The sequence below is a fragment of the Mauremys reevesii genome, linkage group 4, assembly GCF_016161935.1.
Source record: "Mauremys reevesii isolate NIE-2019 linkage group 4, ASM1616193v1, whole genome shotgun sequence".
Lineage (NCBI taxonomy): Eukaryota > Metazoa > Chordata > Testudines > Geoemydidae > Mauremys > Mauremys reevesii.
Genome location: NC_052626.1, coordinates 92221474 through 92248555, shown reverse-complemented (window position 1 = coordinate 92248555; position 27082 = coordinate 92221474). Strand labels below are relative to the sequence as shown.

Below are 27082 nucleotides of genomic sequence, written 5' to 3'. Positions count from 1 at the left end.
ACTTAGATACCTTTATGTGACCTCCATTTGAACCTATGGCGATCTGGTCTTTGCTTTGCTCATCTATGAAGATGGCCTTTCTAGTAGCTACCATGTCAGGCCTCAGGGTTGGAGAAGTTGGAGACTTGATGGCAGACTGCTCCTCCGCCCCCCATTTACAATATTTTTCAAGGACAAGGTCTCCATCTGACTCCCTCCAAAATTCTTATCTAAGATGCTTTTGGATTTCCATCTTAACCAGTCTATTCACTTACTGTTATTTTTTTCCTGAACCACACAAATTTCAGTGGGAGACTTCCTTTCATACATTAGACGTATGACGGGCATTGGCCTTTTAGCTGGATAGGACTAAGCAATGTCAGAAAACACCTAAACTCTTTGTTTCTATTGCAGAAAGATCAAAGGAGTTCACAGCCTCTTCTCTGAGACTGTCAAGATGGATTTCTGGGTGTATTACTGCTTGCCATGATGCAGCTGGTGCTTTGCCTCCCCAAAGGATTATAACACACTCTACCAGATCCCAAGCAATTTTCACAGCATTTCTCAAAAACATTCCAGTGTCTGAGAGCTTCTACATTGGGCTCCAGTGCATACCTTTTCTAAACACTATGCCATGGTCCATTCCATCAGATCTAATGTGGCAATTGGTTCTGCTGCACAGTCTTCCCTCCCGGACTTGATTCCCAGGCTCCCTCGTTCCTGTGAGGATACTGCCTGGGAGTCACTTAAAGTGGAGCAGCCATAGGGACACTACTCGAAGAAGAGTAGTTACAAGGTTACTTACCTTGTTTGGTTACTGTGTGTCCCTATGGGTGCTCCGCTGCCTGTCCTCCTTCCCCTCTTGCTTTGGACTGTTCTTGTTAAATGTTCGGCTAGAGAAGGAGCTGAGGGTGGTTCACCTGTGCAGATCTATATACCCTTCAAGCATGGTGCAAAGTCCTACAGAGCGCATGTGCAGGCTAAATGGACTTTAACAGAAAATCGCTGATCAAGGGCCGCATGCGCACCTGAAGTGGTGCACCCGTAGGGACAAACATCTTGAAGTGTAATCTTTTTTCTGTATCATAGTAGTGACATTGGTGGGAAGAACAGAGAAAAGGCCAATACTAGATGAATGGAGGGACCAAATGAGGGAGACAAGATCTGTGAGACTGGCTGGCGCAAGTCCTTGGAATGAATTTAAAATTAGATAAGGTTTTAAAACAAGACCAGTTTTGAATTAGATTCTGAAATGATTTTGGAGACAGTGACATTACTCGAGAATTAAGGTGATCTATCGTACTTCGTAATATGAGAGTGTCACATATCTCTTATCTTGTGGAGATTAAGGGCTTGGCTACACTGGAGAGTTGCAGCGCTGGTGGAGGCTTTACAGCACTGCAACTTAGTAACTGTCCACACCTGCAAGGCACATCCAGCGCTGCAACTCCCTGGCTGCAGCGCTGGCTGTACACCTGGTCTGCTTGGGGTATAACGAGTGCAGCGCTGGTGATGCAGCACTGCTCGTCAAGTGTGGCCACACACCAGTGCTGTTATTGGCCTCCAGGGTATTAGGAGATATCCCAGAATGCTTTTAACTAAATTACTCTCTTTGTTTTATTATGATGCCTCTCTTTGTTTTGTTGTGAACTTGGGGCTCCGGGAGCTGTTTATCTAAAAAACAAACACAGCTCTTGTTTGCTGTGATCAATCTGTAACTGACTGTGAACAATCAATTGAGATAACCCACTACCTTGCTGTGAATGAGGCAGGCAGGGGGATGAGTGTTTGCTTGAGGAGAGAAACAGCGGGGGGATGGGGAGAAAGGGAGTCCGTTGGAGCAGCTGCTTATCTGGTCTGCAGGCTATTTGCAGTTAAGAGTAAATGAGGGGTCGAGGAAATTTTCAGATTTTGCAAGGCAGGGAGCTGAAGTGTCGGCTCCAAAAATCCACTCTCTCTCTCTCCCCCGCTCCCTGTCACACTCCACCCCACCCCCCTCTTTTGAAAAGCACGTTGCTGCCACTTGAACGCTGGGATAGCTGCCCATAATGCACCACTCCCAACAGCGCTGCAAATGCTGCAAATGTGGCCACACTGCAGCGCTGGTAGCGGTCAGTGTGGCCACACTGCAGCGCTGTCCCCACACAGCTGTACGAAGACAGCTTTAACTCCCAGCGCTGCACATCTGTAAGTGTAGCCATACCCATAGATGGTGCCTCACATTCCTCACCTGCCTGTGTCTCAATTTTCCTCTCAGCTGATGCAGTAGTTTAATTTAGGCTCCTGGATAAATTAGGAAATGCTATTCCTTTCAAGGTAAATAAAAGTCAAATGAAAAAATCCAAACAAGCCCTCCAGTCAGCTATTCTTTGTTCTAACTTAGCCAAAGCCCTACTTTAAGAGTCTGAGCAATCTTGCTTTCTTCTTGATGCAGGTAAGTGAAAAGGAATTTCCAGCCACCTCTTTTGGAAACCTTGCTATTGGCTCCGAGACAGGAAACTAGTAATTGCTCCAAGCTATTGTGCTCTCATTCCCCTCATCCTCTTTTATCACCCTGCTGGTCCCACTAAGCCTCCTTCCTGACTTAAGACCTGCTTTGCTGGGCTTACTGAGCTGTATCTGCAGTTGTCTCAGACTTCCATCTCTCTGCCCTTTCTCATTCTCCTTCACTCATTAGAGACACCAAAAGTCTTCATGGGCCCTGTAGCGTACCTGGCCTTTTCTCAGATTCTCTCAGAAGGAAAACAATGTTTTGCTACCTCCCTAATAGCTTCTTCATTGACAATCAAGGTTCTTTTTTATTTTCCAGAATGTATTGCTGTCCAGACTGCAATTCTCAGGGTCCTCCTCCTGATAACTACACTTTCCAGGATTCCTTTATTCTGTTTCCAGTGGTGTCCCTATGGGTGTTCTGCTTCAGGTGTGCAAGTGCCCTAGGCTACCTTTGATCTGAGATTTTCGGTAGGAATGCCCATTTGGCCCACGCATGCACCTCCTTGTGCCCTGTACTGAGGATATATAGGGCTGCATGGGCAAATTGCCCTCAGTTTCCTGTGACGGTACATCTAGCATGCCCACTTCAACTTTGATAGCTTAACGAAAACTCAAGGCTATTATAGTTAGTTTAGCTTACCTGATTTGAGTTTGTTTTATATTTTGGGGCATTTTATTGCTCTTCTTTGGACTTTCTCCAATTTGTCCACATCTTTCCTGAAATGTGGTGCCCAGAACTGGACACAATACTCCAGTTGAGGCCTAATCAGCACAGAGTAGAGTGGAAGAATTACTTCTCATGTCTTGCTTACAACATGCCTGCTAATAAAAAGCGAACATCATTCTGGGATGTTTGTAACAGTGTTACATTGTTGACTCATATTTAGCTTGTGGTCCACTATGACCCCCAGATCCCTTTCAGATACCTTTACTGAGAAAGAAGCTTCAAGAGAAAGACATTCTCATGCCCTTTCCCACTGAGATGAGCAACACTCATACCTCCTTCTCTACCTTATAGTCCTCCTCAATTGCCATATTGGGACCCATAGGCAGCCTACTGTCAACAGTTTTCAAGAGCTCCTAGCTACTCTCCTGGGGATCATTGCAAAAAGCACTCTCCTGACCCATCTCTCCCTCCTCAACAGCCTCAACTTCATGAGGAGTCTTTTGAAGAGCAAGAGGCTAAGGTGGATAAGGAGGTGACACCAAAAACAAACATCTCCTCATCTTCTCCAGATAAGGCTGTGATGTCTCCTCCACCTTCCTATGCTGATGATTTTAAACAGTTTCAAGACCTGATGAAATGGATTGCTGACTTAATACAGATCCCATTGGAGGAGGTCCAAGTTCATTCTTCCCTCTCTGCTGTTCTTAATTATCTGGTGGTTTTAAAGAAGTCAAATCATTCTGTGAATTCCATCAGAGTTCATTTGGCAGCTATTTCATTCCCCTGTGCAAGGATAGTCATCCCACAACTGAAAGATTCATCAAGGGGTTGGATAACCTTTTTCTGCAGAAAAAGAGAACCTACTTTTGTATGGGAAGTGAACTTGCTCTTTAATGGTCTTATGAAACCTCCTTTTGAGCCATTAGCTAAGTGTTCTCTGATGTATTGATCTATGAAAACAGCATGTTTAGGCTATCACCTCTGCCTGTAGGATTGGGGAACTAGGTGCATTAAATGACTGATCCTCCCTTTAAGATAAGACATTGTTATGCCTATATCCCAAGTTCATATCTAAAATATCCAGGGCATTAGCTTTCTATTTGGACAGAACTAAACCATTCAGAAAGTTTTCCAGACTATTTATTTCTGTTGCAGACAGATCCAAAAGATCTTCAGTTTCTATTCAAAGACTTTAAAGTGAGTTTCCAGTTGTATTCTTGTTTCTTACCAGACTGCTAATATTCAGCCCCCTTCAAGAATAATAGCCCATTCAACAAGATCACAAGCTGCTTCCATGACACTGTTAACAAATGTTCCCATTACTGAAATTTGAAAAGCAGCAACATGGGCATCAGTTAACATTTTTTCCAAACACTACACTCTGATATATGCTTCTAGATCAGATGATGCTGTTGGCATGGCAGTTCTTCATTGTTTGGCATGGCAGCCCTTCATTGTTGGATCCAGTTCCGAAGCCCCCTCTTCTTTCAGAGGATACTGCTTGGAAATCACCTGAAGTGGAGCACTCATAGGGACCCTACTTGAAGGAGAGGTTATTCACCATGTTCAGTAATTGGAATTCCTCAAGTTGTGTGTCCTTATGGGTGCTACATTACCTGCCTTCCTTCCCCTCTGCTTCAGAGTTTCCTTCAAGAGACTTTGCAGTAGAGAAGGAACTCCTGGTAGTTCACCCATACAGCCCAATATATCCTCAATACTAGGCATGAGGAGTTGTAGGGTGCATGTGTGGGTTGAACGGGCATGCTACTGAAAATCTCTGATCAAAGGTGTATGGAGTGCATGCACACCTGAAATGGAGCACTGACGGGCCCACATCTCAAAGAACTTCAGTTACTGCACATGGTGAATAACCTCTTTTTTTGGGACTGAACTGGTTGGTTCTCTCAAAAGGAGAACCACTACATATTTTGCTACCTCACTAATAGCTTCTTCACTGACAGTCAAGGTTCTTTTTTATTTCAAAGCCCCCATTCTCAGAAAGTATTTCTACCCAGACTACAGTTCCTATGGTCCTTTTGGGAACTACACTTCCTAGGATTCCTTGGTTCTGGTCTGAACTTGATGAAGGCTGTGTCTGGTTTTTAGCCTCTCTTAAAAGAACAGCACACATTATTTCAGTGAAAATATGAGTAGAAGTATTCTGAACATAGTGTAGTCTAGAGAGTTAAGACTAAATAAAGCATGGATGTGGATTTCAGCAGAGGTAGAGAAGATGCAGAGATATAATTGGGCAATATTGTGACAATAGGTTATAGGTAGATATGCACACATATGGAGATTCGTGGGGGAAATATATTCTGGGCCACAAATTTACCCTGTCAAGAGAGACAGATAGGGAGAACTGAAATGAATTATTAACAATATTTAAATATCTGTGTAGATGACTGTTATCGTAAAAGTGGTGGTTATAGTTAAAGACAGGACTAAGATGGTAGGAAAAAGTACCGTTCCAAGAAGTGAACCTTTTTGGACTCTGTACAGGAGGGTCTTGATGCAGAAAAAGAGCCATCCTCTGACATGTGGAACAGTTAGATTGTTGAGAGCAGAATCTTTTCCGGTTTCTCTGGTTTCCTCCTGCTGAGCTATGTAGGTAATCCAGGAGGAAGGAATAGTCCACAGTGGCCAATTCTGTGACCAGTGATGTCAAATCACATGACAGAGAAGGTGTAATCAGAAGTAAAAACAAGGAGGTTGTTGACCACAAGGAGAAGAGCAGTATTTATGCTACATCCAGAGTAAAACACATCTTAAGGTCATGGGTATTATGTGAGATGGAATTGGAAAATGAAAAGCCTATATTTCCAAGAACTTTGAGAAAGGCAAAGTTAAAGAATGAGAAATATTAGTGAGAGAGTCAAGGATTTTTTAAGAAAGTGTAGTGAGGCAGATTTTGTAAAATTGGAGCATATACTAGGGGAATGAGAATTGTTGACAATGTTTTAATGTAGTGAGCAAGAGTAGGAGCCCGCAAATGATAAGAGTGGAAAGGAAGTTACGGGAGGTGGTTTGCCTGAAATATCCAGGGTTGAATAAGGGGATGGATTGGCAAGAAAGGAGAAGGCAGCAATAGGGAAGTGTTTCGAGTAGGAAATATTAATATTGGCAGTAGTAGTAGTATTACCGTAGCATTTAAGAGCCCTAGTCATGTATCGGGACCATGTACAAAGTGTTATACAAACAGAATAAAAAGATGGTCTTTACCACAAAATGCTTATTATCTAATTGGTGGGAAATAGAAAACACTGACAAAATGATGCCTGCAGGCTCTGTACATTTGGTATGGGAAAGGCTGATAGAAGAAGATCTGAAAGGTGGGTGAAGAAGAAGGTTCCTTGTATAGAAGAATGAATAAAGATTACCAGGGAAATAAAAAAAGAGTAGAAATTAGACTTAGTAGCCAATAATGGCACAATAAAGATGGGGGTCGGTATTCAGTGACTTCTGTGGGTTGTTGAGACCACTGCTTTGTGGAAGTCATATCATAGGCCAGTCTTGCTGACTCTGTTAGGAAGATGGATTATAAGAAACTGTAGAGCATCTGATGAGGTTTCCAGATCTCTTAACGGATTTTGAAATGAGGCATGCAATAATGTTTTTAAGACACTAACCAATGTCTTGAGAGCCCACAACTGCTGGTGTGGAAAATAATGGGAGTTTTGACAGGGAATAGGTTGGTTTAAGGCAGAGAGCAGCACAAGTAATTGGTGGAGAAAGGTCAGGTAGAGAAGCTTTAAGAGAACAAATCTAGTCAAAAACTATGTTGGGATTAATGCAAGAACAGTGAAAAAAGAGCTTTCAAAGGGGAAGGTGTTGGAAAGGTAGTTCAGTCAGTGAGTTACTTATCCCAAGTATATATAGATATTTAGTTGACAGCGTGCTTCTGAACAGGAAATGCCTTTGAGAATAAAGCCCAATGTCTGATTATTATTGGGCTTTAAGAAATCATATAATCAAATTTCCAACAAGGTCCTATCAGAAATATTGGAAATTGAAAAAAATATACAGGAAATCTGTTGAACTAAATACCCAAGTAAAACTTTTATGTAAGGAATCCTGATCAGTCTGGAAAACAATCAGAAAAGTGAGGAGTACTTGTGGCACCTTAGAGACTAACAAATTTATTTCAGCATAAGCTTTCGTGGGCTACAGCTCACTTCCGAAGAATTCCGAAGAAGTGACCTGTAGCCCACGAAAGCTTATGCTGAAATAAATTTGTTAGTCTCTAAGGTGCTACAAGTACTCCTGTTCTTTTTGCGGATACAGACTAACACGGCTGCTACTCTGAAACCAATCAGAAAAGTGTGAGAACTATTTGACTGAGCAGCATGAGAAATTGGATGTGCAATTTCGTAGGAGGTGGATTATAAGTTTGAAAAAGATAGTAAAAGTACCTAACAGCAGTTTTGGCTGCTTGGACATCAGCCAGCTGTCCTCTGTTCCTAAATCTGTTCAGGGTCAAGAATTGAGGGGGCCTGACCAATCCAGAGCCCATCTTGTAAAACTACAGCCTGAAGCAAACACTTTAAAATAGGCTTGACACTTTCTAAAGGTTATAACGAGTAAATAAACCATCAAATTACTCCTCTTTTATTGTTATGATAGTGTTTTTGTGAAAACACTTAAATCCTTGTAGTCCTAAGGCATATAATAAAAAATAAACACTTTTAAGATTTTGTGTTCTTTGATAGCTTATTAAAGTTATATACAGTATTTTCTTCCTAAATATAACAAAGTTGTTTTTTTAAACAGCTTCAAGAACTTTTTAAAATGGGAAGGCAACTTTTAAAAACTTTAAATCCACAATGAGTAAAAGGTAGAGATCCTATAAAGGAAGTCAACGAGTTAATGTTGGCTAAAGTTTTTAATTGTTAGCAATTTCACATACGAACATCTTTATCAGATAATTGTTACTCTCCCTGGCAATTTAATATGGTGGTAGCTTTTTACTAATAGTCATTGTATACACTGGTATTTTAGATAGTTTCCAAATTCTGGACAGAAATCCAGACAAAATTTGTGTAGGTTTGGGAGGAAATTAAAACACCCCGTTGGTTCAGTGTTTTTTTGAGGCCATGAATTTATCAAAGACTGTTTGTATTTTAAATCTAATTTTCAAACCTATATTGAATGGTCTGTGTTTGTTTGGTTCAATTTAAAATGCTTAATATTAACATAATAGCTAAATATTAAGGTTTTTAATGAGCATTAGTGACAGTACATTTCTCTGAGTCCTAACTTTTTAAGCCAAAATATATAATGAAATGTAGCTCTGGTTGTTTGCTCATGCCCTCATTCACATTTAAAGCTCTTTAGTTACATGTACATTTTGAAATTAAACAAATTGAAATTGAGTGTGTGTTGGATTAAGAATAGTCTGAAAAATATATTTTTATAAAATAATTATCTTGTAATTTAAACTAAAGAGCATTGACTATACTCAGACAATTGTTAACAAGTGAGCTCTAGAATCCAATTAACTGGAATAGAAGTTCCATGGGCAGAGAACTTGAGAGACTGGTTTATAGTACTTTACCCAAACCCTTTTTAAATGTTATATATTTTTTCCTATATTTCCTTTTTCATCATAGCTAATTATGAAAATACTGTATAGGTGCCCAACCTACTCCCATTTAAATCAGTGCTAGTTTTACCACTGATTTCAGTGGGTCCGGGATCAGTGTGAATTAATAAATGTTTTTCCCCTTTTTATCAGTCTAGTTCTCATGTTTTAATTATTTGTTAGTCTACTGTCTATGGTTTGTTTTGTAATGACTCAAACTATGAATTTTGGCTTTACTGAATGCATCAAAAGAAGACAACATTGTAAAGAAAAAAGCTTTTGTTTAGACACAACTGTGTTTGTAATAGTTCAACTTGAGAAATTACCTTTTTTAATAATTTTGATGGATAATATTGATGTTTATTTTGAAGCATTTTTTTCAATTTTTATCAATTTTAAATTTTCACAGTTGCGGGAAAATGTGGGGTAGAGGTCAGACAAAAAGTTAAAGCTTAGTAACCATTAAAATTGTCAATGTCACATTTCAAAATATACTAAGTAAATATCCTTAAATCAAACTAATAACTAATCATACAGAATTTTTCTTACTTTGCCTATCTGTGAATTTTGATTACTGTTGATGGAAATATTTTTTCATCTGTTTGTGTGTACAGTGAAATCAATGTTTATTCACATTTATCAACAAAAATCTAATCCTTTCCAAGCCTAGTAACATCAAGGAAACACAAAAAGTGTATAACAATCAAATTGGATATTTTATATATATATATATATATAAAAAATAGTATACTATATACTCTTATAGTATACTATATACTATATATATTTTAAAATCCTTAAAATATATACTATATATATATATATATATATTATAGTATAATATTATATATATATATATATATATTTAAAATATCCAATTTGATTGTTATACACTTTTTGTGTGTATTATAGTATACTATTATATATATATATATATATTAAGGATTTTTAAAGTATACTTTAAAAATTAGCTGGAGTGTAGTGAAGGCTAATCAAAAGCATTTTTAGGGATCAATCTTGCAAACGTGAATTCTTTAGTGATTTTGCAAAATTTAATCACTTTAGACCTACTGTAGTCAGAATCCATATGGGGGCAAGAAACTGCAACTGAAAGGACCACTTATGTGAGTGCCATTACTTACTTATGTGAGTGTTTGCAGGCCTGAGCTCATAAATAAAAGCTTTTTGTCCTCTACTACTGTTCTCTGTATCTCACACTCATTTAAAAACAATAATTATGCTATGTTAAAGAAGCAGTTGCTACCATTGCATCCTTAAAATTTGAGGGATTATGATAAATAAATTCATAATGATCATGAGGACATTTTACTTGCAAAATCTTTACTTAGTATTTTCTACAAGAGTTTTGCTAATGATGTATCCTAGCTTTTTCTTTTCATTAATGTGTAGTTTAGTAGTAGCACATGTTAATGGTATTTGTAAATAAATTGTTTGAGACTTCTATAAAAAGTCATAAGTTATTCAAAATAATTGGCTTTTGTCACCAATGGAGGAGGATACAGGATGCTTTCTGGTTCTTTGTTTATAGATTAATATAAGAAAACTAATTTGTTGATGTTAGAAAGTATCACTCAGGGAGTACAGAGAAACCATTTTATTATCTTTTTAAATTTTGTGTTTGCCTCTGAGATCTGTTGGAAGTCATGGCCATGTGCACAGAGGATCTGTGCTTCTGGAATAGTTCCAGGGTTTTCTATCCCATCCCATAGCTTCCTGGTGTGGCTATTCCCCTTGAAACCCTCTTTAGCAGGGGGTTCCCAGAAAAGGTTATTAGGATGTATCACCTTTACAGCAGATTTCCTACACTGTTGATGTGGTGATTGTGCACATAATGGATTCATTCCCCCAGACCAACCCCCTGTTCATATACTACAGAACACTTCTTTGGAGCCTGGGAACATGAGGAAGAGAGTCTTATGGGAATGTCTGATCCTCTCACTCTGCATAGGAAGGGGACATCGATGTGTGACGCTGTATGGAATCTGGGGGACACTTTACTATATTATGAATACCAATATTGTAATATTGCAATGAGTTGTGCCAGATATGCAATGTAAGATATCTGCGAAAATGCTATAATTTGCCAAGTATAATCTTGTTTCTGTTTGTATCACCTTTGTATTGTAAGTTATAAATATGTATGGTATATCTATATTTCCAAACTTGTGCTGTGCATCTGGGTGACACCCCCAGACAGATTGGCATCAGCATTGCCTACCCTGCTTGATGGCCCATCAAAGGACATCAACTGTACAATGAACCCATTGAAAGGGTCAGGGGCTACACCTTATGACTCAGGAAGGCATGCAGGGGCATGCCTATGGACAGAACTCTAAGCGTTCCATGCCATATGCTGGGCAGCTTGTGTTTGGAATAAAGGAAATACAAGCTGCACGGCAAAAGACTATAAAAAGTCTTCTCCTTTTTGTCTTCATTCCTGCTTCTTTCCTCTGGAGTAATTTTTCTACAAATGAAGCTCTGAACAAAGGACTGAATGACCCATCCAAGCTGTGGATGTGTTCCAGAGAGACTTTCAAGCCATCAAACTCACCAGTACTGCTAACAACCTGATATATGGACTTTGAAGTCTTTGTATGTATGTAACTGCTTTATCATTTAGCAGCTCTCTTCTTCTTCTTTCTTTTTTCTTTATAATAAATCTTTAGTTTTAGGCACTAAAGGATTGACTGGCAGCATGGTATTTTGGGTAAGATCCAAGCCTATACAGACCTGGTAACATGGCTGGCCCTTTGGGGTTAGAAGAACATTTTGTATATTGTCCAAAGTCAGTCTCCCCAGCCTCCTCTGTTTTTTTTTTTGCTGGTGAGACCGGCTTGTAATGCAGTCCCCTTAAGAACTCAGGGAAGTCTGTCCCTGTCTTCCCATCAGTCTTAGTTACAGTCTGTTGGTTGACCTGACCTGCTGTTGCCTCAGATAGGAGAGGGGCCTTTCTCTCTGGGACTGACTCCTCCCCCCCTCTTGCAACTGTCTGTCCTGAGTTTATCACAATATGTGAACAGAGTTTTAAAATAACTTCTCACTATACTGGACATAGGTGCTGATTGGAAGCCAGAGAACTGGAATGCACTAAAGGGGGGATTTCTTTTTTCTTTTTGCTACTAGATAACCAGTGTGGGGATCAGAAGAACAGTTTGTGACTGGCTGGGGAGTTTAACTTCAGTATTACCCCCCAGTCTTAGGAGTATTTCTCTCCTTTTTGCAGCCTACCTGACCTTGGCATTTCCAGTGAGGGCTACCCCGGGTCACATTGCATAGTTGGCAGGATCCACAGAACCAGATCATTTGGGTTTGGATCAGAACCCCACACTATTCCAAACTTTGAAATTTTGGTACTGAGTGTGTTAAATGTTAAAGTTAGGCACAATGAGTGATCCACAATCAAAACTGCAAGCCCTGAGAGAGAGCCAGCGCCTACAATATAAGAGAGAAATGGTAGAACTTCGAATGCAAGAGAAGCAATTCTTGGCCTGGCTGGAGAAAGAAGCTGAAGAGAGAAGAAAAGCTGCCCAGGAATGCAAAAGGCTAGAATTGGAATGCAAAAAGGGTGGCTGTGCGATTTTCTTCTTTTGCTTCTTGATAACCAGTGTGGGGATCAGAAGCACAGTTTGTGAGTGGTTGGGGAGTTTAAACTTCAGTGTTACCCACCAGTCTTGGGAATATCTCTCTCCTTTTTGCAGCCTGTCCTGACCTTGGCATTTCCAGTGAGGGCTACCCCAAGCTCCTCGGGTCACACCATGCATGGGAAGTTTTCTCTAGCACAGTGGTTCTCAACCTTTCCAGACTACTGTACCCCTTTCAGGAGTCTGATTTGTCTTGCGTACTCCAAGTTTCACCTCAATTAAAAACTACCAGCTTACAATATCAGGCATAAAAATACAAAAGTGTCACAGTACACTATTACTGAAAAATTGCTTTCATTTTCATTCTGTCAGCATGAAATTTTAGTTGTACAGACTTTGCTAGTGCTTTTTATGTAGCCTGTTGTAAAACTAGGCAAATAGCTAATGAATTGATATACCCCAACTAAGGGTACGTCCATACTACCCGCCCGGGTTGGCGGGTAGCGATCGACTTCTTGGAGTTCGATATATCGCATCTCATCTAGATGCGATATATCGAACTCCGAACGCGCTCCCGTCGACTCCGGAACTCCACCACCGCGAATGGTGGTGGCGGAGTTGACGGGGGAGCCGCGGACTTCGATCCCGCACCGTGAGGATGGGTAAGTACTTCGAACTAAGGTACTTCGAGTGCGTACTTTAGTTCGAACCCACCCACCCCTAGTGTAGACCAGGCCTAAGAGCAGTTGCTTATTTTGTGTGCAGAGCTTAGAAAAACACCTCTGTCTTTTTTCAATTTGACTATTGTTAGAATGTATCCCACACAGAGGCTCAAATATATATTACAAATGTAGCTATTCCTTTAAGAGAGGGATCTTATCTTATGGTATTCACCTCATTTAGACAATGATCAATGGCAGAAAGAAGGTTTAACATTAACCTTTTGGTGCTTAGAACTACATGTCAACATAGCTCCATAAGAATCTCTAAAAGTCTTCATATCTTGGTCATATGCAATACCAGAACAGTAATGAGTAGTCTGCCACAACATACAGAGTCACCTGTAAATGGTCAGTTCTTGCTGGAAATCATGACCCTCTTCCAGTAGACAAAATTGTGTTTTTTCTTCTCTCTGAGCTTTATATTTGCCGGGGAAGAGCAATATATGTGCATATTGATTTAACAAAAGGGAGCTGATTTCAGTTAGGAAAACTACACTTTAATATTAAATATTTCAGGAGATCTACTATAACTTAGTGACAACCATAATAAACTGTCAGCAAAGGTATCATTTGCTACCACAGCAGTTGTTTGATCCCCAGGCAGATGCTTTTGTAATAATTGGGGAATTGACATATATCTTCCCACCTCTGCTTATCTATTGTGAATTTTTTCCAGACTATGAAGCAGGAAAAGGCAAAGATCACGTGTTAATTCCATTTTGGGCCAGATGTCTGTGGCTATCAGGCCTTGTTTTAGGATAATCTTCCTGACCACATATCTAAATTTACTTTCAACAGCTATTGCCTTCTCTTTATCTTTTTTGTTCTCACTTGACTGGCACAAAAGCTTTTTGGTACAAGATGTTGATAAATATTCCACCCTTCTTTCAAAATGACTGGTTTTGCTCAGCATCCTAACAAAGATTCAGTTTTGATTATCTCTCCCTGTAGCTAGCATACTTTCAGAAAGTATTGTTCAAGTATGGCCACAATAACGGAAATAATTTTTGGAAGGAAGCTTTCAATTTTATTGTGGAAGTCTTCTTGAAGGGGCTCAATTTTAACACTTTATGGGCAGAGACATTAACCATGGTTATCTGTAGCTAACCATTGCTAAATTGATTCTTCTCACATTCATTACATGATGTTGCTTTGTTTTCATCTCAGCATTGTGGCTTGGTCTCATCAGACTATTTAGTCATAAAGGTTTTTCAAGCATGAGTTCAAGACAAGCGTATCTTGCTCTATTTCATTCTGACTCTTGATTTGTTGTAGGATGATGAAGAGTATAGATATGACAAGGGAAATATTACTTACTGATAATTAAATTAATTGTTTTCCTAATTCCCAATCTTACATCTCTTCCTGTCAACTCTTACTTATTTCATTCATGCTAAGATTTTTCTGATTGAAGAGGATGAACATGTTTACTGTTTGTACAATGTGTATGTATATAGTCTTGGTTTAATGCTATTTTGACCTCCTTGCTTTTTGGTGGATAGAAACATACTATTCTATATATTGAACTGTAGCTGAAAAATAGAAGAGCATGACTACACTAATTGTGTTGGTACGTAACTTGTCTTTACTTATAGTTCTTATGTGTTTAAAATTATGGATAATTACCTTTGTATTTTTTTAAAACTAGGATGCTGAAATTAATTATGAAGATCAAATTAATAAAATTATTATGGAAAAACAGGAACTTGAGTGGCAGAAGGTTAGTAATTTTTCCATAAGCCTGATAGTTTTAATATTTAGCTGTTAGAATTTCATTTTAATGGGATGTTAATGGTGTTTGGAGTTAGGTACAATTGAATGTTAATTTTTTTTAGATTATAGTCATACCAGTATTAAAGCATGAGGGAAACTGGATCTGACAATGGTCTTCCATACTGCTCATACTATTTTTGGCAATAAGGTAGCTGTGATCAGGATTCTAAAAATGTGAAATTTTGTTAAAAATATCACAAAATTTGGCATGCTTGGAAGTTGTTGCTAAGAGAGATGTAGAACTTGAAATAATGATATTGAATCTCACAGATGAGGTGTCTTGACAGAACTATGTAGGGGAGTTAATACAACAGCTGTCTGCATTATGCCTGGCTATAGCAAGTGCTAATACTACCATGGTTTCAAGAACAACAAATTCACTCAATATTTTTTTGAATCATAGAATATCAGGGTTGGAAGGGACCTCAGGAGGTCATCTAGTCCAACCCCCCCTGCTCAGAGCAGGACCAATCCCCAGACAGACTTTTGCCCCAAATCGTCCCCCTCCAGGATTGAGCTCATAACCCTGGGGTTAACAGGCCAATGCCCAAACCACTGAGCTCTCTCTCTTTGGGGGGAAAAATCCAAAGAAATGTATTTTCAGCAGTAGGTTACATGTTTATACCTGTCCAGAAGTGATTCGGTAGCATTTACACTTCCAAGATGAAGCCTAAATTAAAATGAGTTTAATATTCTTTTTAGGGTTAGGACTCATGAGGTTATACTTTAGTAGAAAATCCATTCCCTTTTTTAACATAGTTTAACCCATGACAACTGTCACTAGGTCACATGATAAAAGGTTTCTCTCAACATATTTTATGATCACACAAAAAAACCCAAAACAACCCTCCCACCCAAATATTCAGCCTTATCCTTGATCTTGAAATATTTAACATTTTAGTGAAGGAAGATCATTTATTTCTTGGGCTTTATCCTAACCATCTCAATTCAATAATCCTATCTATGTGCTTTGATTCTGAAAGATTAGATATATAAAAATAAAATAATATGGACATAGAAACAGGAAGCATCTTAGATTTGAAAAGGCAACAGTGCTTTCAGTTTGTATCTCTACCTTGCTTTCCTCAACCTGTGGTTATAGTCCTTCTCAAACCTCAAAGTTCAGTTTCCATTCCCAGTTGAGGCCCCACAAGCAAATTAATGTACACTAATAGGAAAACATACAGGGTTTGTAATCAGTTGGCCAAACTAATTGGTTTTTTTTGGGTCACATTTAACATGAGCACACAACATATCTGAGTGTAAACAAAAAGTTATACAAAATTCAATTCTGTGTAACTATCTGTTGGAATGGATACATTTTGAACAAAATGAAATCAAGGATCTAGGTCCCATAACTTCTACCACACAGAATTGGGGCTGAGAACTCTGTCACTAATCAGTCACCCATGTAGTAGATTAGTCCTTTTACTACTTAGAGTTATTTCTCCTTTTTTACATTAAGGAGGTATTGACAAGTTACTTACAGTCTCTAATCTAATCCATGAGCTCCTTAATGAGGCCTCTTCTGTCTCGTATCTTCAGATATGTCTAATTTATCGCCATATTTGGGGTCGGGAGGGAATTTTCCCCGGGGTCAGATTGGTAGAGACATTGCGGGATAGGGGAGAGGGTTCACCTTCCTCTGTAGCATGGAGCATGGGTCACTTGCAAGTTTAAACTAGTGTAAATGGTGAATTCTCTGTAACTTGTAGCCTTTAAACCATGATTTGAGGACTTCTGTAACTCAGCCAGAGATTAGGGGGGTCTATTTCAGGAGTGGGTGGGTGAGGTTCTGTGGCCTGCAGCGTGCAGGAGGTCAGACTAGATGATCATGATGGTACCTTCTGACCTTAAAGTCGATGAGTTTGAGAGCCTCTCATGGAATTTAGACAAAATGGCTGATATGCGTGCAGTTTTCTACCCTTCCCATCATCTTGTCTTAAGGAGTATGTATAAAATTCAAAGAACCCATTTTGGAATCATTTTAAAAGAGTAACTCTTTTTCAAGGGTTACAAGTATACCACGTTTTTGTCCCTAGCCTCTGTTTACCAGAAGCTGGGAATGGGCGACAGGATGGACCACTTGATGATTACCTGTTCTGTTCATTCCCTCTGGGGCACCCGGCATTGGCCACTGTCAGAAGACAGGATACTGGGCTAGATGGACCTTTGGTCTGACCCACTATGGCCGTTCTTATGTTCTGTGAGCTTGTTTTCACCTCACAAAGTTAACAAAGTTTATACTCTAAGTTACCACATTTCTTTACTTTCACAGTTGAATGATCAAGTTCATAGTTGGGTATAGGAATGGAAGAAAGATAAATGTGTTGTTAGCAACTTATGTACAATTTTATTTGATATTTATGACACAATTGTTCTTATGGTATCTAACAATTCCTGTTAATATTCCCATAGTGAAGTTTAGCTTTCAATAGAACCATCTTAACAAATCATTATCACAGATATTGCATAAAAAGGTGGTGGTCAGTGTGGTCTTGTGCACTGTGATGTGAGGATTATTAGTTTGGGTTCTGAGCTCAGTCCCTCTCTCACCTGTCAAGGGCTAGGTATACTGCAGAGATAGTTTCTATCCATCCTGGCTAGTTATGTTGCTGTAGTGTCACAGAAACACCATCACCTTTACTGTTTACATAAGCACACACTTTTCCCTTCGTCTTGTTCCTCATCTCTGATGTGGAGAATCATATTATTCTAGCACATGAAATAATTTAAATTATGTCAGTAAGAATCTATTAAAATATAGTTTAAATCTTGCATTGCATAAAAAGAAAACATAATTTGTTAGAAACAATCAAGAGAAGAAATATGTGAGATATTGAAAATCCATCATAAATTTATTGTAGAGGCAGAAATAAAAAGTATTTTTGTGTGTATGGTATGCATTTAGTGATAGGAACCATGGGGTATGAATTTAATGAAAAAACAGGAATAGAAGATAGTACAAGTTTCTGTTGGAACCATAGAGCCAGTTTTTCATAACTGTATGCAAAAAATGCATGCATAATTTACTTCTGCAATTGTTGATTATGCATACAAATGTATAGTTACACATTAAAGTGGTAGTTTGCATACACAATTTAATGATTTAATGTTCAGTTGTAGTAACTGTACATGCAGTACATTGTGCAGTTGTGCACAAACAGTAATGAAAACTTAACCCTTAACTTTTTCACTTCTTTGTATCTTTAGTTTTAACTGTGTAAAGAGAAAAACAGTGTTTGGAGTTATTCAGGTTTCTAAACTTACAAGCCCTGCTTCCTTAAACTGTTTCTTCCTTAGAAGTTTTTTAGTTAGCAGAGTTTATAAATTCTTTGAACTCCAGCAGGATTCTAGTGTTGCGGAGAAAAATTGTACTGCAGAGCAAAGTGGCTCGACAACAGTGGGGTTGCAGTCCAAAAAATCTTGGAAATTATTTGTGATCTGGGCTGTAAGTCTGTGATGCTCAGAAATTCTACAGGAGCAGACCAGTAGCCCAGATGTAAACTTTCCAAGTTTCCTGACTCCATGGTAGAGTGCAAAGTCTGAAAACCCGTGAAATTTGAATTGAGTGTAGAATCTAACGATTCTACACTCTGTCCAAAATTCTTTAGTCTTCCGAGGGCATAACTCTTATTGACCTCAGAGGGAGTTCTGTAAATGGAGGTGTGACTGGGGTCCCAGGGAGCTACACTGAGGTTACTCAATTAGGGTAAACTGCAAAGAATGGGGCAGACAATCCCCAAAGCTGGTGGATATTCCAATGCTTAGATTTACCAAGCCAGGACAGAACGGCTTTTATAATATCTTACTGGTTACCCAGCGCCAACAAAACAGTTTCCTTTAAGTAATCCAGCCTTAGGCCTCCACCCAGACAGCCAAGTCAAATATGATGAGGCTTACTGAAAATCTTATTAATCATATAAGAAAGTTTTACCAGTCCCAAAAGACTGGACACATTACCTTCCAGGGTAATGAATATTCCAAATACACACATATTTTAACCAAATACCCACTTACAGCAAATTCTTATTAAATGAACTAAAATTTATTAAAAAAGAAAAGAGTGAGAGTATTGGTTAACCATAGAGTCAGTTTTTCATAACTGTATGCAAAAAATGCTGCAGAAATTCGGGGGCGATGCCTCTCGATGACACCGCTTGCCGCCGACAAGTGATGTCATCAAGAGGCGTCGCCGCCGAAATGCTGCAGCAATTCAGCGGCATTTTGGCGGCCAGGACGCGGGCGCATTTAGATGCACTCGCGGGTGCCATGGCACCCGCGGGCACTGTGTTGGGGACCCCTGGATTAATCAGAGCTTACTAAGAAATTAGATGACATATTAAAAGGGTCTATGGGTTTATTCACAAGGCTGCTCTGCTGTGTAAAGCCAGGAATCCAGCCTTCCTTTGGAACCCAAGACACAAACTGTTCACTTTCAATATTAGCTAACGAAGCCTCCTGAGGCAAAGTCCAAGGCAAAGTCAGTGAATTCATTTTCATTTGGAAGGCTTTGGCCATTAGGCACCAACACATTTTTCTTAGTAGACAAACTGTTGACTACCACCAATGGCCCATTAAAAGTTAATGGGAGAAATTCCCTTTTGCCCTCACTAGGCACAGCTGTTAACTTTTATAAGACTTCACCCAGAAATTTCTTTCCTTTTGCAATATCATGAACTGCAACAGATTCTTTTTGAGCTTTAGTTATGTTCAGAATTGACTTTGGTATAAACAGACAAATTTACAAACTCCTTCTGAGTTTCACTCAAACCCAGAACTACCTCTGGTACATCAGGAAGATTTTCACACAGCTTCTTTTTGGGCACATAATTTCCTGTAGACTCCATAGTCAAAAAGTTAGAGGAATTCTCTTCCTCTTTTCAGCTCTTCTTGCAGACAACATGCAGGTTACCAGGCTCAACACACACAAGTTTAGGGACCATTCTCTTTCTGTTACAAGTTTCCACACTGTGTGTAACATAGATCACCTTTATGCTTTCCTTGTGCCCTGTTCATATCATCAGCCTGATCAGACAAGGTTGCCATATCTTTATCTAGCAACTCACTAGCAACAGGCAAAATAGAAGCACCAGCATCGCCTGGTCCCTGGGAACTAGCCATGACATCAACTGGATGCAACCTGGTTATAATGTCATTATCCCTAGCAGACACAAACTTAGGAATATTTCCTTCTTGGGCTTCAGTTATGTCCAGAATCAACTCTGAGACAACTGATAAATTTTCAACCAACATAGGCTGATGGGCTTCTTCTGTCTGCTTTCTGGAGAAATATTCTCGTTTAGCAGACACACTGCTATTCTCAACAGACAACCAATTTGAGAGAAATTTTCTCTTATTCCAGCACACATGGCTGTTCACAGTCAATTGTTTGGCGAGTGGGACACCTTCCTTAACATTTAAGGTGGATTTTAGCCAAAGGCACTCTTACAAAATATTCAGATAATGCTACAACAGTTACACTTTCACCTGGCAAATAATCTGCCTCCCTGACAAGACTTGCCTTAACCAAAGTAATATCTGCTGTGGTGTCCCTTCATGCCATACACCTGATTCCATTAACTTCTGCACAGCTAATAAACTCTGCATTATTGTTCCCATGTTTAGCTTTAATATGAGTTTTAAGGTCAAGTCCTTCAGAAACAACAGTAACAGCATTTGCACACAAGGCAGCTCTATTTGGGTCGCCTGTGTTTTTAGGATAACTGGATTAGCATTTCCTGGATTTGCTGATTTATTTTTTACATTTGGCCACTCTGGTTTGATGTGTCCAAGTGTACCACACAAATGACATACCACTTGTCTTTGCTTAGATTATGAGTTTTTCTGTTCTGGGCTTCCATGAGCTTTTTTAATAGAAGTGGGGCTGGTCCCACTTTTAAACTATTCTCTTCTTTTAGATTAGAGAGAATAGTGATTATTCTTTCCCAAGGGCATATTTCTTTCATGACTTCCATTCTACACAAATTCATCTGCAATCTTAGCAGCTTGCAAAACAGACCTGGGCTTTTTATCGCAAATAGCAGCCCAGACCTCATCTGGAACCAAATTTAACATCTGTTCTAGAGTAATTAATTGCATTAATTGTTTAAAATTACCCCAAGCTTTCTCACCAGTAATCCACTTCCTGACAAAACCTAACAGTTTATAAGCACATTCCATGTAAGTAATATCATTAGACATTTTAAAATTTCTAAATTTCAACCTATAAGTTTCAGATGTAACTTCAAAACATTTTAACACAGTATCTTTATATTTTACATAATTCAAAGCTTCATCCATACTCATTTCATTGAACACCTCTGTAGCTTTCCCAGTCAATCTGGTCAGCAGGACAGGCATATGCTATACCTTGGGATATGGTGAATTTCACATAAACGTTCACAGGTAGATAGAAATTCCTCTATGTCTTCAGTATTTTTGTAAATGGGACAAATTCTTTCCCAGTTTTTGTTGTCACAAGGGGGTGGATTTCCAGGTTGTATCAGCTTTTTCTGCTCTTCCAAGACTTGGAGCTGAAGTCTGGCAGATTCCTGTTGCATCTGGTGAGCCTTCTCCTCAGCAGCCAGACATTCCATATGCCTTAAATGGGCTTCTTTTTCCATATCAGCTCTCTTTTGCTTTTCCTGCAATCAAAGATCTATCAGCTTTTGTTCATGTTCAAGTTGCTGCTGGTTTTTCACTGCAAGCATTTTCACTGGGTCTGCTTCCTGATCACTGGCCATTAACAGATTTTTCAGTTCTTGCTCTGGGACTTTTTTCCTAAAGGTCACCCGCTCTGTAAGCAGAATTCTTCAAGTGTTTTTCTTCAAGATCTTCATACGATCCTTGCTCACTCACTGTAACTGATTTTTAACCTTTAAACTCCAATATCAAAATGAATTTTTGACAAGCATGTGGTTCTGACTACAAAATCTCAAATAACCACAGACTAAGGAATCATTCTTTTTGTTGAGTTCAAATTCCTTTTCCTGATTTTTGTTTTATGGATAGCTGTATATTTTTTTCAATATCCTTTTATGTAGTATGTATTGTGCACCAGAGCTTAGATAGATGAAAATTTGTAAATTCTATGGCTATCATATTATGAACAAATAAATATGTTGACTAATAAAAGATATTACCTTTCTCCTGCATAGTTTTTCTCCTCATTCATAACAAATGGGTAATCCCTTTCACCAGTGGAATTCAGAGGTGATCTAGAGTTGTTGACGCTAGGGACTTGAGGACTAAGCCTTACTCTTCACCCTGGGCTACCAGAAATTCTGCCTCTGGTGGTAGAGCAAGTTAGCCGTTCTGTTTCTCCCAACCAATTTGTTTTACAACTTTATTTTTTATTCATTTTGTGTTCATACAGAACTCAACACAGAAATGTCATTCATTGATGTAGTCCTTTGGTAGGAAAGTAATACTGGGTTGGTTCCCAGATAATTCCTTAAATTACAAAGCTTTTACTTTATGTGGAAGAACTTACTTTTTTGCCTATTATTCTATTGTAATAAGCAACAGTTTAAATTAATACTATATATTCCCCTTTACTTCCCAAGCTGTGCAGCACAATGAAAAATTTCTTACCTGATAGTATTCTTTGCTAATAACGACTCTCTTTGTTTAATCCACTCTGGTAGTCTGGTAAATTATCAGAATACAATTTGTAACAAACTGAAAATTTTCTCTAAATGGAGTCTTAAATGTAAAATTCCCTTCAAATTAGTTAATACAGTTTCAAATTGTTGTCTTAATACTAATAATTCGTTGCTGGAGTATTTTTATAGCTTTGGAAGAACTTTTCTGGTGGCCTGAGGTAAAGAGTAAGGCTCTAGCAACAACTCTGGACTGTCTCAAAATTCCACAGGTGAGAGACATTATCCATTTGTTATGAATTAGGACAGACGCTGCTAGCAGAAAGAAAATTACCAGGTAAGATATTTCTCATTCAAGAGCTTCAATTTTAGATAAGTCATTTATTTTATTCATTTTTTTCCCTAGAACCTACTTAAGAAAGAATCAAAATAGCAATATTTTTTCTTAAAATATTATATCTCTGTTACTGAAAGGGTATAAGTAAGAGTCACGTTTAAAGCACATTATAATTTGAGCTAATTTAAAGTATTTTCATTGGTAATTGGCTGGTAATTGGCTGAGCCTTAATCAGTGGGCGGGGCATTCACTCAGGCCAGGGCTTTATAAAGCCGCGCACAAGCGACCAGGGAGCTTTGCGAACAGGGAGTTTCGCAAGGGAGTTTAGAAGGGGAGTGGGAAGGGAGTGGGAGTCCCCCACCAGCCCTAACCCCTTCCCCGTGGTCCCCCTAAAACCTATAAACCGAACCACATTCCAAAACTCCTTTCTGTAAACCACCCTTCCATTAACTAGGAGACAATGTAGGCAGAAGCCCAGCAGCAGAGTGGGGGCTATCTGGTTTATTGCACTGAGTGTAGCATGTATGATTACCTGCCCTGTGGGCGGGTGGCGTATGTGCGAAGTCGGTGCAAGGAGCTCCTGGCCCTCAGAGACCATGTACGGACTTTGGAGGCCAGGGTGGCAGAACTGGAGGAGCTAAGAGAGGCAGAGAGGTATGTTGATGAGGCTTTCCGGGACACTGTAGAATTGTCCCACCTCCGCTCAGACAGCACCTGCACTGTTGAGGAGGAAGAACAGCCCAGGGAAGTAGAGCAGTCAATGGGAGCAGAGGGAAACCTTCCCGTAGTTGGGACCCTCCTTCCAGATGGTGCGGGGGTTGCCTCTCGCACTGAGGTTGCCTCTCCAGGGGAGGGAACTCCAGTTTCTAGGAAAAGGCAGGTGTTAGTAATGGGAGATTCGATTATTAGAAACGTAGATAGCTGGGTCTGTGATGACCGGGAGAACCGTATGGTGACTTGCCTGCCTGGTGCAAAGGTTGCGGATCTCTCGAGGCATCTAGACAAACTTATGTGTAGTGCTGGGGAGGAGCCGGTGGTCATGGTACATGTAGGTACCAATGACATAGGGAAGGGTAGGAGAGATGTCCTGGAAGCCAAATTTAGGCTGCTAGGGAAGAGACTGAAATCCAGGACCTCTATGGTAGCATTCTCAGAAATGCTCCCAGTTCCACACGCAGGGCCAGGTAGGCAGGAGGAGCTTCAGAGTCTCAATGCGTGGATGAGACGATGGTGTAGAGAGGAGGGGTTCACGTTCATTAGGAACTGGGGAAACTTCTGGGATGGGAGGAGCCTATACAGGAGAGATGGGCTCCACCTAAACCAAAGTGGAACCAGACTGCTGGCACTAAACATTAAAAAGGTTGTAGAGCAGTTTTTAAACTAGGAGATGGGGGAAAACCGACTGCTGCAGAGGAGCGTGTGGATCGGACACAGACTTTTCTTAGGGGAGAGTCTGATGATAGAGAATCTCCAGGTTATAGTCAGGAGCAGAGGACTGAAGAGTATAATGTAAGGGCCGGATCAGATGATAAACAGTCACATAATAAAGAATCTGGCACATCAGAAAAAGGCAGGCTAATAAACAGGGACAAGTTTTTAAAGTGCTTGTACACAAATGCCAGAACTCTAGATAATAAGATGGGTGAACTAGAGTGCCTTGTGATAAAGGAGGATATTGATATAATAGGCATCACAGAAACCTGGTGGACTGAGAGCAATCAATGGGACACAATCATTCTGGGGTACAAAATATATCGGAAGGACAGAACAGGTCGTGCAGGGGGAGGAGTGGCACTATATGTGAAAGAAAGTGTAGTTTCAAATGAAGTAAAAATCTTAAGCGAATCCACATGTTCCACAGAATCTCTATGGATAGAAATTTCATGCTCTAGTAAAAATATAACATTAGGGATCTATTATCGACCACCTGACCAGGACAGTAATAGTGATGATGAAATGCTAAGGGAAATTAGAGAGGCTATCAAAATTAAGAACCCAATAATAGTGGGGGATTTCAATTATCCCCATATTGACTGGGAACATTTCACTTCAGGACGAAATGCAGAGATAAAATTTCTTGATACTTTAGATGACTGCTTCATGGAGCAGCTGGTACGGGAACCCACAAGGGGAGAGGCAACTCTAGATTTAATCCTGAGTGGAGCGCAGGAGCTGGTCCAAGAGGTAACTATAGCAGGACCGCTTGGAAATAGTGACCATAATACAATAGCATTCAACATCCCTGTGGTGGGAAGAACACCTCAACTGCCCAACACTGTGGCATTTAATTTCAAAAGGGGGAACTATACAAAAATGAGGGGGTTAGTTAGACAAAGGTTAAAAGGTACAGTGACTAACGTGAAATCCCTGCAAGTTGCATGGGCCCTTTTTAAAGACACCATAACAGAGGCCCAACTTCAATGTATACCCCAAATTAAGAAAAACAGTAAAAGAACTAAAAAAGAGCCACCGTGGCTTAACAACCATGTAAAAGAAGCAGTGAGAGATAAAAAGACTTCCTTTAAAAAGTGGAAGTCAAATCCTAGTGAGGCAAATAGAAAGGAGCACAAACACTGCCAACTTAAGTGCAAGAGTGTAATAAGAAAAGCCAAAGAGGAGTTTGAAGAACGGCTAGCCAAAAACTCTAAAGGTAATAACAAAATGTTTTTTAAGTACATCAGAAGCAGGAAGCCTGCTAAACAACCAGTGGGGCCTCTTGATGACCAAAATACAAAAGGAGCGCTTAAAGACGATAAAGTCATTGCGGAGAAACTAAATGGATTCTTTGCTTCAGTCTTCACGGCTGAGGATGTTAGGGAGATTCCCAAACCTGAGCTGGCTTTTGTAGGTGACAAATCTGAGGAACTGTCACAGATTGAAGTGTCACTAGAGGAGGTTTTGGAATTAATTGATAAACTCAACATTAACAAGTCACCGGGACCAGATGGCATTCACCCAAGAGTTCTGAAAGAACTCAAATGTGAAGTTGCAGAACTATTAACTAAGGTTTGTAACCTGTCCTTTAAATCGGCTTCGGTACCCAATGACTGGAAGTTAGCTAATGTAACGCCAATATTTAAAAAGGGCTCTAGGGGTGATCCTGGCAATTACAGACCGGCAAGTCTAACGTCGGTACCGGGCAAATTAGTTGAAACAATAGTTAAGAATAAAATTGTCAGACACATAGAAAAACATAAACTGTTGAGCAATAGTCAACATGGTTTCTGTAAAGGGAAATCGTGTCTTACTAATCTATTAGAGTTCTTTGAAAGGGTCAACAAACATGTGGACAAGGGGGATCCGGTGGACATAGTGTACTTAGATTTCCAGAAAGCCTTTGACAAGGTCCCTCACCAAAGGCTCTTACGTAAATTAAGCTGTCATGGGATAAAAGGAAAGGTCCTTTCATGGATTGAGAACTGGTTAAAGGACAGGGAACAAAGGGTAGGAATTAATGGCAAATTCTCAGAATGGAGAGGGGTAACTAGTGGTGTTCCCCAAGGGTCAGTCCTAGGACCAATCCTATTCAATTTATTCATAAATGATCTGGAGAAAGGGGTAAACAGTGAGGTGGCAAAGTTTGCAGATGATACTAAACTGCTCAAGATAGTTAATACCAAAGCAGATTGTGAAGAACTTCAAAAAGATCTCACAAAACTAAGTGACTGGGCAACAAAATGGCAAATGAAATTTAATGTGGATAAATGTAAAGTAATGCACATTGGAAAAAATAACCCCAACTATACATACAACATGGTGGGGGCTAATTTAGCTACGAGGAGTCAGGAAAAAGATCTTGGAGTCATCGTGGATAGTTCTCTGAAGATGTCCACGCAGTGTGCAGAGGCAGTCAAAAAAGCAAACAGGATGTTAGGAATAATTAAAAAGGGGATAGAAAATAAGACTGAGAATATATTATTGCCCTTATATAAATCCATGGTACACCCACATCTCGAATACTGTGTACAGATGTGGTCTCCTCACCTCAAAAAAGATATTCTAGCGCTAGAAAAGATTCAGAAAAGGGCAACTAAAATGATTAGGGGTTTAGAGAGGGTCCCATACGAGGAAAGATTAAAGAGGCTAGGACTCTTCAGCTTGGAAAAGAGAAGACTAAGGGGGGATATGATAGACGTATATAAAATCATGAGTGATGTTGAGAAAGTGGATAAGGAAAAGTTATTTACTTATTCCCATAATACAAGAACTAGGGGTCACCAAATGAAATTAATAAGCAGCAGGTTTAAAAGAAATAAAAGGAAGTTCTTCTTCACGCAGCGCACAGTCAACTTGTGGAACTCCTTACCTGAGGAGGTTGTGAAGG

At 39.5% G+C, this 27082-nt stretch overlaps 1 protein-coding gene across 9 annotated transcripts in view; it reads left to right on the top strand.

The window, feature by feature from the left end:
- The window catches only part of CCDC73 (coiled-coil domain containing 73), a 152478-nt gene that overhangs the window by 31684 nt on the left and 93712 nt on the right, over positions 1 to 27082 (top strand). For all 9 annotated transcript variants that reach the window (XM_039536338.1, XM_039536335.1, XM_039536334.1 and 6 more), the window contains one exon: positions 14693 to 14764. In XM_039536338.1, coding sequence (XP_039392272.1) covers positions 14735 to 14764 — 30 coding nt within the window. In that variant the 5' untranslated portion in view covers positions 14693 to 14734. The remainder of the gene's footprint in view (positions 1 to 14692; positions 14765 to 27082) is intronic.